The 12,511-nt window shown below is 40.4% G+C and overlaps 1 protein-coding gene across 6 annotated transcripts in view; it reads right to left on the bottom strand.

Moving 5' to 3' along the window:
• Positions 1–12,511, bottom strand: part of SMURF1 (SMAD specific E3 ubiquitin protein ligase 1) — a 115,811-nt gene that overhangs the window by 15,030 nt on the left and 88,270 nt on the right. For 4 of the 6 annotated variants that reach the window (XM_023518587.1, XM_003798887.3, XM_023518589.1 and 1 more), the window contains exons 4-12: positions 11,360–11,493; positions 11,147–11,212; positions 9,342–9,417; positions 8,156–8,397; positions 7,595–7,679; positions 6,851–6,928; positions 5,818–5,964; positions 4,594–4,792; positions 2,349–2,452 (exon numbers count right to left, since the gene is read on the bottom strand). In XM_023518587.1, coding sequence (XP_023374355.1) covers positions 2,349–2,452; positions 4,594–4,792; positions 5,818–5,964; positions 6,851–6,928; positions 7,595–7,679; positions 8,156–8,397; positions 9,342–9,417; positions 11,147–11,212; positions 11,360–11,493 — 1,131 coding nt within the window. The remainder of the gene's footprint in view (positions 1–2,348; positions 2,453–4,593; positions 4,793–5,817; positions 5,965–6,850; positions 6,929–7,594; positions 7,680–8,155; positions 8,398–9,341; positions 9,418–11,146; positions 11,213–11,359; positions 11,494–12,511) is intronic. The other 2 variants (XM_003798888.3, XM_023518590.1) reach the window with 1 other exon arrangement.

Here is a 12,511-nt window from a genome sequence, read left to right as displayed (position 1 = left end):
GTGTGTGTGTGTGGGGGGGGGAGTGTTGTAAAAAAGATCAACAACACAGAGGATCAATTCAGGGAATCCAATAGCTGAGTATCAGCCATTTCAGAACGACCAAAGAAAGGAAATGGAGGAGAAGAAATTGCTGAAAAGTAAAATTCATTCATTCAGTACATACTTATAGAGCTGAGTGCTCACCACATATCAGGTACTTTTCTAGGAACTAGGGATTCAGCTGTTAATCAGACAAAATTTCTGACCACATGCGGTTTGAGTCAGTTGGGAGCTGCAGACAAGAAAGCAAAACATCTCACCACATGCCCATTATGGGGTGACAGTGACACAAGGAAATAAGTAAGAAAGAGGACATTACGGGACATCCCCCCACCCCCACCAAGCAAGGGAATAAGTAAGAAAGAAGACATTATGGGACATGCCCCCCCCCCAAGCAAGCATGTCCCCATTATGGGACATGCCCCCCCACCAAGCAAGGGAATAAGTAAGAAAGAGGACATTATGGGACATGTCCCCCCCCCTAAAAATAGAGATACCTCATGACAACCAGGTGCACAAGAGGTACAGAATCATTGCCAGGCTGGACAGCAGCTCCAAAATGGAGGCATGTGGGGAAGTTATCCAAAGATATAACATGTAACAGCGTCCTGGAATATCCTGGAGGACTTCAAAGTTTAAGGGGACAATAAGTCATAGTGGTTTTATTGTTGTTCTTGTTTTGCTTTTTTGAGACAGCCTCACTCTAATGCCCTGGGTAGAGTGCACTGGCATCAGCCTAGCTCACTGCAACCTTAAACTCATGGGCTCAAGTGATCTTCCTGCCTCAGGCTCCTAGTAGCTGGGACTCCAGGCATCACCACAATGCCCAGCTAATATTTCTAGTTAAGTAGAGAAAAAAATCTCATTCTTGCTCAGGATGGTCTTGAATTCCTGACCTCTCAGAGTGCTAGGATTACAAGCATGAGCCACTATGCCTGGCCAATAAAATCTAGTTTTAAAAACAAAAAAAATTAAAATTTGTTCAAAAAGATGAATTATAGAATACTACTTAACTCCTTAGTGGATGATATTTTCATTGCCATAATAATACAAATAATGTATTACTATTCAACCCTTACAAATAATAGGTAGAACAGAATGTAAATCTTCAATCTTGCTTACATAAAAGTAATATTGCAGATGACAGATTTCAATAGGTAGAAGGAATACTCAAGGGAAAGTTACAAGTGTCAATATCCTTTTCTTATGAAAATGTGGTTGGAGATAATATATCTAGTTGACTTATTAAAAAAAAAAGTGAAAGCACATTACATAATGACAAACAACCAAAGAACTGAAAAGACTGATATTACTAAACTGGAGCAGAGAATATTAATTAGATCTAGCCTATCTTGTGTCTATGACCATAAATCATTAAATCATGAGATAATAATTTGAATTTGATAAATTGAGTGATATAAACACACATATTAGAAGAAATAGCTAGAAGACATAAGAAAATAGTTGTCTCAAAGGTGAAAAAAGGAAGGATGGGAAATAGTGGCTTTTCATTGTTGTATTCAATTCTGTTTTTTTTTTTTTAATATTATTTGCTTGAATTAGTTTGACTAAAATTTCAAATTTTTATTTTAGAAAATTCCTTTGACACAAATGTAAACTGCCCTCCTATCCTACTGCCCACTGCCCTGAAGAAAATCTCTAATGAGGAAAGCAAGGCTACCTCCTATATTAATTTCAGAATAATTTCAGTGGCAGGTCCTTCATGTTTCAGGTCAGACATGATAGATGAAGAAGGGGCTTAGTGTAAAGGTTAATTCTGTCTTTACAAGAAGTCATTAATGGTGATGATCATGTATATTCTGAGAGGTTATGGAAGATGGAAGCAAGAGTAAGGAATTCTTTTTTATTTTTTTAAAATTTATTAGAGATAGAGTTTTACTTTGTCACCCTTGGTAGAGTTCCGTGGTGTCACAGCTCACAGCAACCTCCAACTCCTGGGCTTAGGCGATTCTCTTGCCTCAGCCTCCCAAGTAGCTGGGACTACAGGCGCCCGCCACAACACCTGGCTATTTTTTTGTTGCAGTTCGGCCGGGGCCAGGTTTGAACCCACCACCTTCAGTATATGGGGCTGGCGCCCTACTCACTGAGCCACAGGCACTGCCCTAGAGCAAGGAATTCTTATCCTTGGAAAGCTGGCTAAAGCCAGAACTTGAGCCCTGCCCATTCCAAAGTTAAGCCAGCACTGGCCTTGACCAGGTATGCTCAGTGATGACTTTTCTCTTGGAAAAGACTTGTACAGTTATGCTGAAATCCCCACAGCAGAGAGGTTGAATAAATCAGGACCTCACCTTGCCACTCCACCATAATCCAAACCTTCTTCTCCACGGAATTTCACCATTAGTCGCTTTTTCAAGTCTTTTGGTCGCATCTTCATTATCTGGCGATAAGACTCCTATGTATCAAAATTATAGCTTCAGAGAGGACATTTCTTATTATTCAAGGTATAAAAAGTTTAAAGCTTATTGATAATGGAGTCTAATTAAAAATGAGCACTCATTCCCATGTCATAGTCCCATGATTCCTATTCTGAATGTCTATTTGGCTGCTTCATCTGGATATTCTATCCTCTTTCCTCCCACAGTTCTCTCTCAGAGACACATGGTGCCAGGTGACAATACACTTAAACAAAACGTATTATCTCCATCTTCAGTACAACACTAAGGACTTAAGGACAAATCTCACTAGAGTTGACTTTCTCTACTTATATAATTTCAGTGTACCCTATAAACAATTATGTAATTTAATCAAAATGAAGATGACATTAGTGTCTGAATATTAAAAAATTCTGAGCCTGTTTTTACACCATTTCCCACTGAGTTGAAATGCAAGATGGGGTTTTAAGAAAAACATAAAGTACCTTACCCAAAGATGGAAAATGTGGCCAGCTTAATGTTCCCTCAGATTCAGCATTTTAAGTGGACATAGCTAAATGTCTATAGATGTTTGCATGATGATGCACTTAAGAATTTTTTTTCATGCTTTAAATTTAATGCAATTCAAACTCTAGCATCTCAAGGGGGGGTGGAAAAATGATCTGGCTATAAAATGTCAGTAAGTCAGCTCTCTTCTATGGCAACCAGTAAAGACTGCTCAGTGGCTAAAACTGGGCACAGCAGCTGATCCACTTGTCTACCACTCAGGCCCAGCCCTTGCTGGGGAGAAGGCACATGGCCTCCCAGGGCTCCCTCTGTAGCTATAGCCCAGTGAGAATCTGTGCTCACTTCTTGCCCCATCTCAGGTGATCATTTCTACCAATGTCTCCACAAAGGAGGGTACAATTTGCCCAAATACAGTAGAGGTTATAACTTATGATCATCTTTCCTAAGCTCAGTATGTTTAGGGACCTGCTCCTACAGGGGAGCAGCATAAGAGCAGAGCCCTCCCAGAGCCACCTACTACTCCTGTTCTCCTGGGAGATGGCAGGGTAGCCACCAGCCACTGTGCTGCTCTGAGGAGTGCCATTACACTCCGGTCCCCAATCCCTGGGCCATGGAATGGTAAAGGAACTGGATTGCACAGCAGGAAGAGAGTGGCAGGCTTGTGAGCAAAGCCTCATCTGTGTTTATAGCCACTTGTGTTACCGCTTGAACTCTACCTCCTGTCAGATCAGCAGTGGCATTAGATTCTCATAAGAGCACGAGCCCTGCTGTAATCTGTGCATGCGAGGGAGCCAAGCTGCGCTCCTTATGAGAATCTAAAGTCTGATGAATGGAGGGGAGATGTAATACACTTGAATCACCCTACTCCACTCAGGTCTGTGGAAAAACTGTCCTCCATTAAACTGGACCCTGGGGCCAAAAAGGTTGGGGACTGCTAGCATGCACGGGGACAGGAAGGGGATTACTTGGTCTGAGGGAAAGGTGCAGGAATATATACCCTGTGTGATGCAGGTAAGTGGGTTCCCACTATGATTAAGTACCAGTTTCTGTATGAACCTCTTGCTTCTTGCCTCAAAAGTTATCTAGTGTTTAAACTTTCACCAAAGGAGGGATTATAGCTCTCTATCTCTCTCTCTCTACCCAGGCTTTAGTCCTACTAAACCCTGTAGTTCACTTAGTAATGAAATCAGTTTCTGCTCACTGAAATATAGAAACCACCCACAGACCAGTTCATCTGAAGTACCCCCTTTTAGACAAAGGAGTTCACTTAGAAGTGAAGCTTTGGCTGAATAGCCTCCCTTGTTTCTTTCTTTCTTTCTTTCTTTTTTTTGAGACAGAGCCTCAAGCTATCCCCCTGGGTAGAGTGCCGTGGCATCACAGCTTACAGCAATCTCCAACTCCTGGGCTCAAGCGAGTCTCCTGCCTCCATCTCCCAAGTAGCTGGGACCACAGGTGCCCACCACAACGCCTGGCTATTTTTTGGTTGCAGCCATCATTGTTGTTTGGCGGGCCCGGGCTGGATTTGAACCTGCCACCTTCAGTGTATGTGGCTGATGCCTTAGCCACTTGAGCCACAGGTGCCGAGCTGCCTCACTTGTTTCTTAAGAGGGCTAAACAGTCTATGCCTGACAGTCAGAGGCACTGGATTCTATACCTCAAATATTTCTTCTCTGGATACTTCAATTCGGCAATGTCCAGCTTGGGGCTGCTGAAGTGATAATTCATGTCTGAGGACCTTTAGTTTCTGGACTAAATCTCGTTCGTATCTCTGGGCAGGAAGTTCCTCATCTTCCAGAGAGCCTTCGCTAGGCAGGGGCAGCGGCTGGCTGGGCTCCTTGAGTTGGCACTGGTGACTTAAGAAGAAGAGAAGCATAAAATCATTCCAAAAGCCACTGCTGAGGCAGCTATGAACAATGCCCACACATCAGGAACTGGGGGAGAGTTCAATGCACACAACTTCTGGTAGAATTTGTTTCCCTGATGACATAAATATGTCCCTAGCTGTGGAAAAATTACTGATAGTCACCATTAGCCAAAATATAGGTCTAGGATATAATAAAGGCAATATCATAATTCCAAGTAACCACCTATCTTGTATGGTATTACTACAAAGAGAAATTGATGTCATTTATCATACATCTATCACATTCACATCATTAGATGCACCTCACAGTTAGAATGGAGTTAATGGGGGAAATGTAAAAGGAGATAACAGCAGAGAGAGGCAACATGCACAGGAGCAAACAGCTGCAGTGACATCTGATGATAACCACTCCTCATTTTTGTCACTAAGAGATTTCTAAGCCCACTTAGTAGGAGCTAAATTTCATTAAAATAAAAGAACAAGGACTAGTAGAGTGCCAAAGTGGCATTTGTCACTAATGCCGCATAGAATGGTAAGTTATGAAAGCTATGTGGGATGTTTTGTTTTGAGAACACAATAAACCTGAAACACTTAGTATGGGACCCAAGACAATTCCCAGTTCTGAGTTTCCAATAATGACAGCTCATGGACAGGCTCAGCAAGCAGCAGTCTCAATGACTCGCCCTTCCAGAGCATGGGGCATAGGCACTAAGGAAAAACCTTGCTTCTCAGTCTAAGGGTCACACATGTTATTAGAGTGCTGCCTGAGGAAGCCTCTTTAATGAGAAACTGGTTGTAAGTAAGAAAAGGGTAGCAACAACATATGGCTTTAGTACTTTTCAGGACTAATTTAAGAGTTTCAAATATGCAATTGTCCACCAAATATTTACCATTATTTGGTTGATGCTTATTATTCAACAAACAGTGCAATAGATATGTTAAGAAAAATATTAGTACAAAAAACCATTAAATTATAAACGAAAAAAGTCAACAAAATGTTTCTTTAAGGCTTACTTCATGATGTGGTGTAACCTCGGATCTGTAAACTGGGTAGTTCGGTTATTATGATCTACAAAATATATTCTCCCAGAAACTGTGCTTCTGACTTCCCAACCTGGTGGCAGTGGTCCAAGTTCATCACAATTCACACTGTTAAGGTCTCTACCAAAATGGAAGATACAGAAAGGTTTGTCCAACTGGGTATGGAGAAATAAGACCAACAATTCACCAACAGGAGCCACAGAGGTCCCTTAGCAAAGCGTCTGTGTCCCCATTCTGCCAACATGGACAGTCATGATGCTACTTACGCCAAACCCCACTCAGTCCAGGCCTCTGCTGCAAATAGCAGCAACATCTGACAGGTAAAAATGGAGCTTTCAGAGCTTATAACCATGTTAAGAACAGGGTCTACCTGAGGAACACCATTTTTTATATGACAGAGGGCCCAAATAGTAGGAAATATCTTAGTGCTGTCAGAAAACTATTTGAGCTCACAAGTTAAATTAAATGCTCAAGGTCAGAAAGGTTTCTTCACTGAAAAGCTCCCAGATGGCATCAAGTTTTTCAAGGCTGAGAGAGATGCATTAAAATGCATTCAAAACTTGACAATTCTAAACAGTTGCATCAGGATGAGGCATTCTTACTTTCAAGTCGGCTTCTTATTAAGCAAGTATTTTAAATTCTAGGCTCTTGATGAATTATTTCAATATAATCCATAGTCAGATGAGAGCACAGCATTACTGACCAAGATGCTTTTCTAATTAACACTAAAGCCTGCTGTTTCATACAGTAAGTACTAAAGAGACACCTCATTCATTTGCAGGTAATATTTCCATTCTAATTATAGATACTAAATCATAATTTTAACATAGACTTGGAAAATCAAAGACAGGAAGCTTATTCTCAGATGAAACAAATTATGAATCAAAAGGAAATGAGCATTACTAAAAATCTTATTAGGTAGTAATGCTATTCTAAAAGAAAAAAGCAAAGCAAAGCAAAAAAGAAACTTAACTCTGTTACAGGGTGGGGTGGGGGTCTCTCTGACCTGGGCTCAGATGTATGGCCTTGTAGAAGAAATTCGTATAGAAAAGCTTCATCTCCCCCAGGAATGGTCCCCAAGGGACTGAGGCAATAGGGACAGTAAAGTAGAAGAGAGAAAGGGTAATAGAGTCTTTATATTTCCTTTTTAAACTTTTTATTATGGAAAATTTTAAGCACATAAAAAACTAGAGAGAGACCATAATGAATTGCCATGTAACTAACTTCAATAATTATAAATTCCTGGTCAATCCTGTTTCAAACATATCCCTATTCACCCCCACCCCAACTTATCTGAAGCAAATCCCAGGCAACATATCATTTCATTCATCAATTGTTTTTGTTTTTTTGAGACAGAATCTCACTCAGTCGCCCTAGGTAGAGTGCTATGGCATCATAGCTCACAGCAACCTCAAATTCTTGGGCTCAAGTGATCCTCTTTGCCTTAGCCTCCCAAGTAGCTAGAACTACAAATGCCCACTACAACACCCAGCTAGTTTTCTTATTTGTAGTAGAGATGGGGTCTTGCTTTTTCTCAGGCTAGTTTCAAACTCCTGAGCTCAAATAATCCACCTGCCTCATCCTCCCAGAGAGTCCTAGAGTCCTAGGATTACAGGTATGAGCCACCATGCCTGGCCCATTCATCAATATTTTTAATTTAAAATGAGAGCAACATTATCTTGAAGGGTATTGGCTTTTCAAGTCAAAGCTGGAAAACTAGTTTTGATGGTGTGCACTTTAGAAAACCTACCTTGGTATCCTGGGGTCATGCCATGTGCTAACTCCAGTCTGTGTGTGCAAAAAGTAAACTTGTCCTTGTACTGTTGTTCTTTGTTCTGCACAAGAAATGAGGGGATACAATTAGATAAATTCATTTCCTAAGAGAGTTTGCAACTAATTCTCCAGGCTCTTATTGTGTTCTCTGCCATATCTAACTCACATTCCCCTTTCTTTGTAATTCTTCTCTCTGAGGTTATTAAATGACCACTCTCACTAGGACCTCATACTGCCCTTTCTAGACACTGCAAATACTGTCATCTAGCCTACTTGGCATCATAGTGCTCTTTGGTATTCATTTGCCTAAGATTTTTACATGATTTCTAAACTGGGAGCACTTTCTGAAAACTCATGAACAGCAAGATTTATTGCCATCTTTTTCCAGCTATCTTTACACTGTCACAACCAGCAAATGGCATAACCACACACACATCAGCATTTATGCCACATGCTAATAACTAAGAAAAGTTCAAAAAATAAAAGGTCTCTGAAACACTGCAGGAGACACTAGCCATGACAGGATTAATTCTCTCACCATAGCCTTCTGGCAGTTCTGGTGACTGGTGGCCATGCGGTCGGTTCTGAGGTGTCTGTAATGAACCTCGCACCTCAGGATTTCGAAGTCGCTGTGCCTGAAGTCTTTGATCTTGACTTGGGGACTCCACAAACCTGCAATTCCCTCCACCAGCAGCAGCACCAGTACTGTCTGTGTAAGGGGCTGGTTCCTCCATGAAGCAGCTAAGCGGCCTTCCCGGCCCTGAGTCCTCATACACAGTTCTGAGAGGGAGAAGGGCAAATAGGCATGACAGCACCAGCCCAGCACTCAGAGACCCAGCCAACATGGCACATGCCCATTTTGCTTTCCTTTAACAATTTAGAGTATTCCAAGGGCTTGGTTTTGTAAAATTCATCAAGTCTCATTCAAAAAGAAAGACAAACTCTTTCAAGAGAAAGAGGTGGCCAAAGGGAGCCATATTTAAAGCATCATCAAGGCCACCGCAGGGTAGAGTGGAATGACTGGAAAAACTAGCCTTGTAAAATAAGGAACTCATGAAATGAGGTTTCATTTTTCTTGATTTAAAATCAAATCCAAATAGTCCACTTTCTTCTTCTTCTTCTTATTTTTAGAGACAGAGTTTCACTTTGTCACCCTCGGTAGGTGCTGTACCATCACAGCTCACAGCAACCTCTAACTCTTGGGCTTAGGTGAGTCTCTTGCCTCAGCCTCCCAAGTAGCTGGGACTACAGGCACCCGCCACAATAGCCGGCTATTTTTTTTGTTGCAGTTTGGCCAGGGCGGAGTTTGAATCTGCCACCCTTGGTATATGGGGCCAGCACCCTACTCTATGAGCCACAGGTGCTGCCTGAAATAGTCCACTTTCCTTGTTATTTTACTCTATAATGGAACTATTGGTTATACAAGATACCACAATGCCTTAACCAAGTACTTTCCAAACATCAGTCTTTAAGCAATTTTGAAGACAATTTACCTTAATAGGAAATACATTTTAAAGAATCTCTTAGATTCTTTAGATTCTAAGGATTCTCTAGGATTCTTTAGATTCTCCTAGATTCAATCTCTTAGATTGAAAATTATAAAATATCTACATAAGACTGAGAAACTAGCACAACAAACTGCTCCCTCAAACCCACTGCCTGGTCATAATGATCAGAGGCTAAGGCAGCAGACAACTCAGCATGCATCACACAGTTTTACGTACCCTTCATTTTCTAACAGTCCTCTGCAGTCCACCACTGGGCCACCAGTGCCTATTCTGTCTCGAGTCTGTAAACTTACTAAAACAGAAGAATGGCTTGCGTTAAACTCCAGCAGTGTTTTATACAATTATAATACAGTGAGCCATTGTAAATTCTAATTTATGTACGATATCCTAAGAATGAAGAGGCATATGTACACAGACACACATATACTCCTCCACCTTCAAAGATGAAGCATCTTACTCCAGTAGCTGCTTCCCACCACCTACCACTTGGCATACTCTTTGGAAACCAGGAGCAGAAAAGGGCGCATTTCTCATGGACTCCATAACAATAATAATTTAACATTCAGCCCCTCTAAGGTACCTTATTTTTTTTTTTTTTTTTGAGACAGAGCCTCAAGCTGTCCCCCTGGATAGAGTGCCGTGGCATTACAGCTCACAGCAACCTCCAACTCCTGGGCTCAAGCGAGTCTCCTGCATCCGCCTCCCAAGTAGCTGGGACCACAGGCGCCCGCCACAACGCCCGGCTATTTTTTGGTTGCAGCCGTCATTGTTGTTTGGCGGGTCCGGGCTGGGGATTCGAACCCGCCACCTTAGGTGTACGTGGCTGGCGCCCTAGCCGGTTGAGCCACAGGTGCCGAGCCAAGTACCTTATTTTTAAAAAAAATTTTTGACTTAGATTTCATAAGGACATAGAGAACCTTTTAGTATCTACAAAGTCTAGATGAATCTAAATATTTATTATCTATCTCCACTATGAATAAGACATTTACAAAGTTGTTTTCAGTTGGCTTTCTTCCCTGGCACATCCCTCCACAAAGAAAAAGAAGAAATCACAAGCAGGAAAGTACTAAGTGAAGAACTTCCTCATTATTATTGTGTCCAGAATGAATATCCACTGCTCATTTATCTTGGTTCGAGTCTACATAAGACAATACTTAAAAAATTTGGAGTCATAAAATTATTCTAGTGTATTGTCAGGACACTGTTTTCTTTGATTCCTTGTAATTCATACAGTCTGAAAGATTACCTCTAATCAACACTCTGTAATGTTACCACATAAAATTATTCCAGTGTATTGTCAGGACACTGTTTTCTTTGATTCCTTGCAATTCATACAATGTGAAAGATTACCTCTAATCAACACTCTGTAATTTTACCACATTTTAATTTTTCATTCTAAATACCATAAGCCTGTGACTCCACAAGTCATATTATATGGAACTCTTCGCAAATCATCTTTGCTTTTTACCTATATGATGGGTTTTCCAGAAGAAACTATTTTACCAACTCTTGTATATGTGGTCACCATTCTTATCATCTACCCTGGGATAATACAAGGACAAAGTCATTGTCCATCAATGTGATAATTAAAATTACATTTAAAATTATAACCATAAAAATCTTTCTGTACTCAAGTCATTTTAACTCTAAATTACTGGGGGAAGGGAATTAAATAAAATAATAAGGTGCCTGTAGTCCCAGCTACTTTGGAGGCTGAGGCAACAGACTCGCTAGAACCCAAGAGTTTGAGGTTGCTGGGAGCTGTGATGCCACGACATTCTGGCAACAAGGTGAAATTCTGTCTCAAAATAAATAAATAAATAAATAAATAAATAAAATTAAAAAAATAATAAAAGCTACATAAGACAAAATTTTTTTAATGCTGAAGAGATGGCCCCAGTATGTGGTTTATCCTTTGAAGTATGTCAGCACTGTCAGTGCTTGTGTGTTTTCTCAGCAATGAAGAGCTGAATATTAAGTTCTGTAAAAGCATCTCTTTATACAGACGAGAAAGTTCTTACCCACTATTTGGCCACGAACTGCATCAGTATCTGAGGGATTTAGTTTGCATAGATCCAAACGCTGGTCTGCAAACAAACAATTCAAAACTTAACCCAAAGAATGTTAACTAGGGAGGAAGGAAAGAATTCTGTATTCAGCATTCAAAAAAAAAGAAAAATGCCTAAGCTTTCTTCATTTGCATTAAACGGCAGAAAAAAATGTTTGGGTCTTACATCCAGTATCTTTTAATCTGCTGATGGCATTGGAAAGTAACCGCACGCAACCCAGAAAACCGGCTCCCTGTTTCTTGTGAATTTTCTTGTGGTTCCACACACTGATGGTTATAGAATCAGTTTTCCCAACATACCTGGAAAGAACATGCAAACTCATTTTGTATTTCTGAGTTATGATATATCACTGACATTTTATCTAATTAAGAAGCCTTATAAAATAATGTTGTTGGCTCTATATTCCATGTAACATGTAACAGGCATTCAATAAGCGCACACATGTACTCATCTCCGTTGGCTAGGAAAAAGAACTACAACCAGTTATATAAACAGCATGTAGATAACCATGTGATAATAATAATCTCAAAATAGAGATTTACTATACTGTAATAGTTCCATAAGATAATGACATATGATTCATAAGTTCCCACCAGTAAGGTTTAATGTAGAATACTAGTTTGCAAAAAGGGACTACTTATGAGGTCAATTAAGTTCGTGAACTCAGTCTCTAAAAACTGCTACATACCTCACTGTTGAACATTACTACCAGTCACCTTCAAGGTAGTCCCCTTGGGAAGCAATGCATTGACATCAGTGCCTCGTCCACCCTTTAAGAAATTTTGGAGCTCTTTTTCTGGAATGGCCATCAGAGCTACTGTTGTATGACGGTGTGACAATTAAGTTCACAAACTCATCCTAGAAAAAGTGCTACATACCTCACTGCTGAATATCATTATGGTCACTATATAGCTATGGGGAGTACTTTAAAGGCAAACGTAGTGGTATTCACCAATGAGATATATAGTACTTTTTTTAGGATGAGTTCGCAAACTTTATTGTCCAACTTCATATAAACCCACAGATCCATTCAAAGTATACAAAAAGATTCTAGGACATTAAATCCTCTTATTCTTAATACAATGCAAGTCAACCATAGAGGGAAGGAAACTTTTAGGACAAGAATTAACAACCACTTTACAAGCCATTTCTAGAACCTCAGAAACCCTATCCATACACAGTACAATTTGTGTTAACTAAAAAACTCATAATGGGGCAGTGTCTGTGGCTCAAAGGAATAGGGAGCCGGCCCCAAATGCCGGAGGTGGCAGGTTCAAACCCAGCCCCGGCCGAAAACTGCAAAAAAAAAAAAAAAAA

The sequence above is a fragment of the Otolemur garnettii genome, unplaced genomic scaffold, assembly GCF_000181295.1.
Source record: "Otolemur garnettii isolate 467f Iridium unplaced genomic scaffold, OtoGar3 scaffold00142, whole genome shotgun sequence".
NCBI classification, from domain to species: Eukaryota; Metazoa; Chordata; class Mammalia; order Primates; family Galagidae; genus Otolemur; species Otolemur garnettii.
This window is presented reverse-complemented; position numbering and strand designations above follow the sequence as displayed.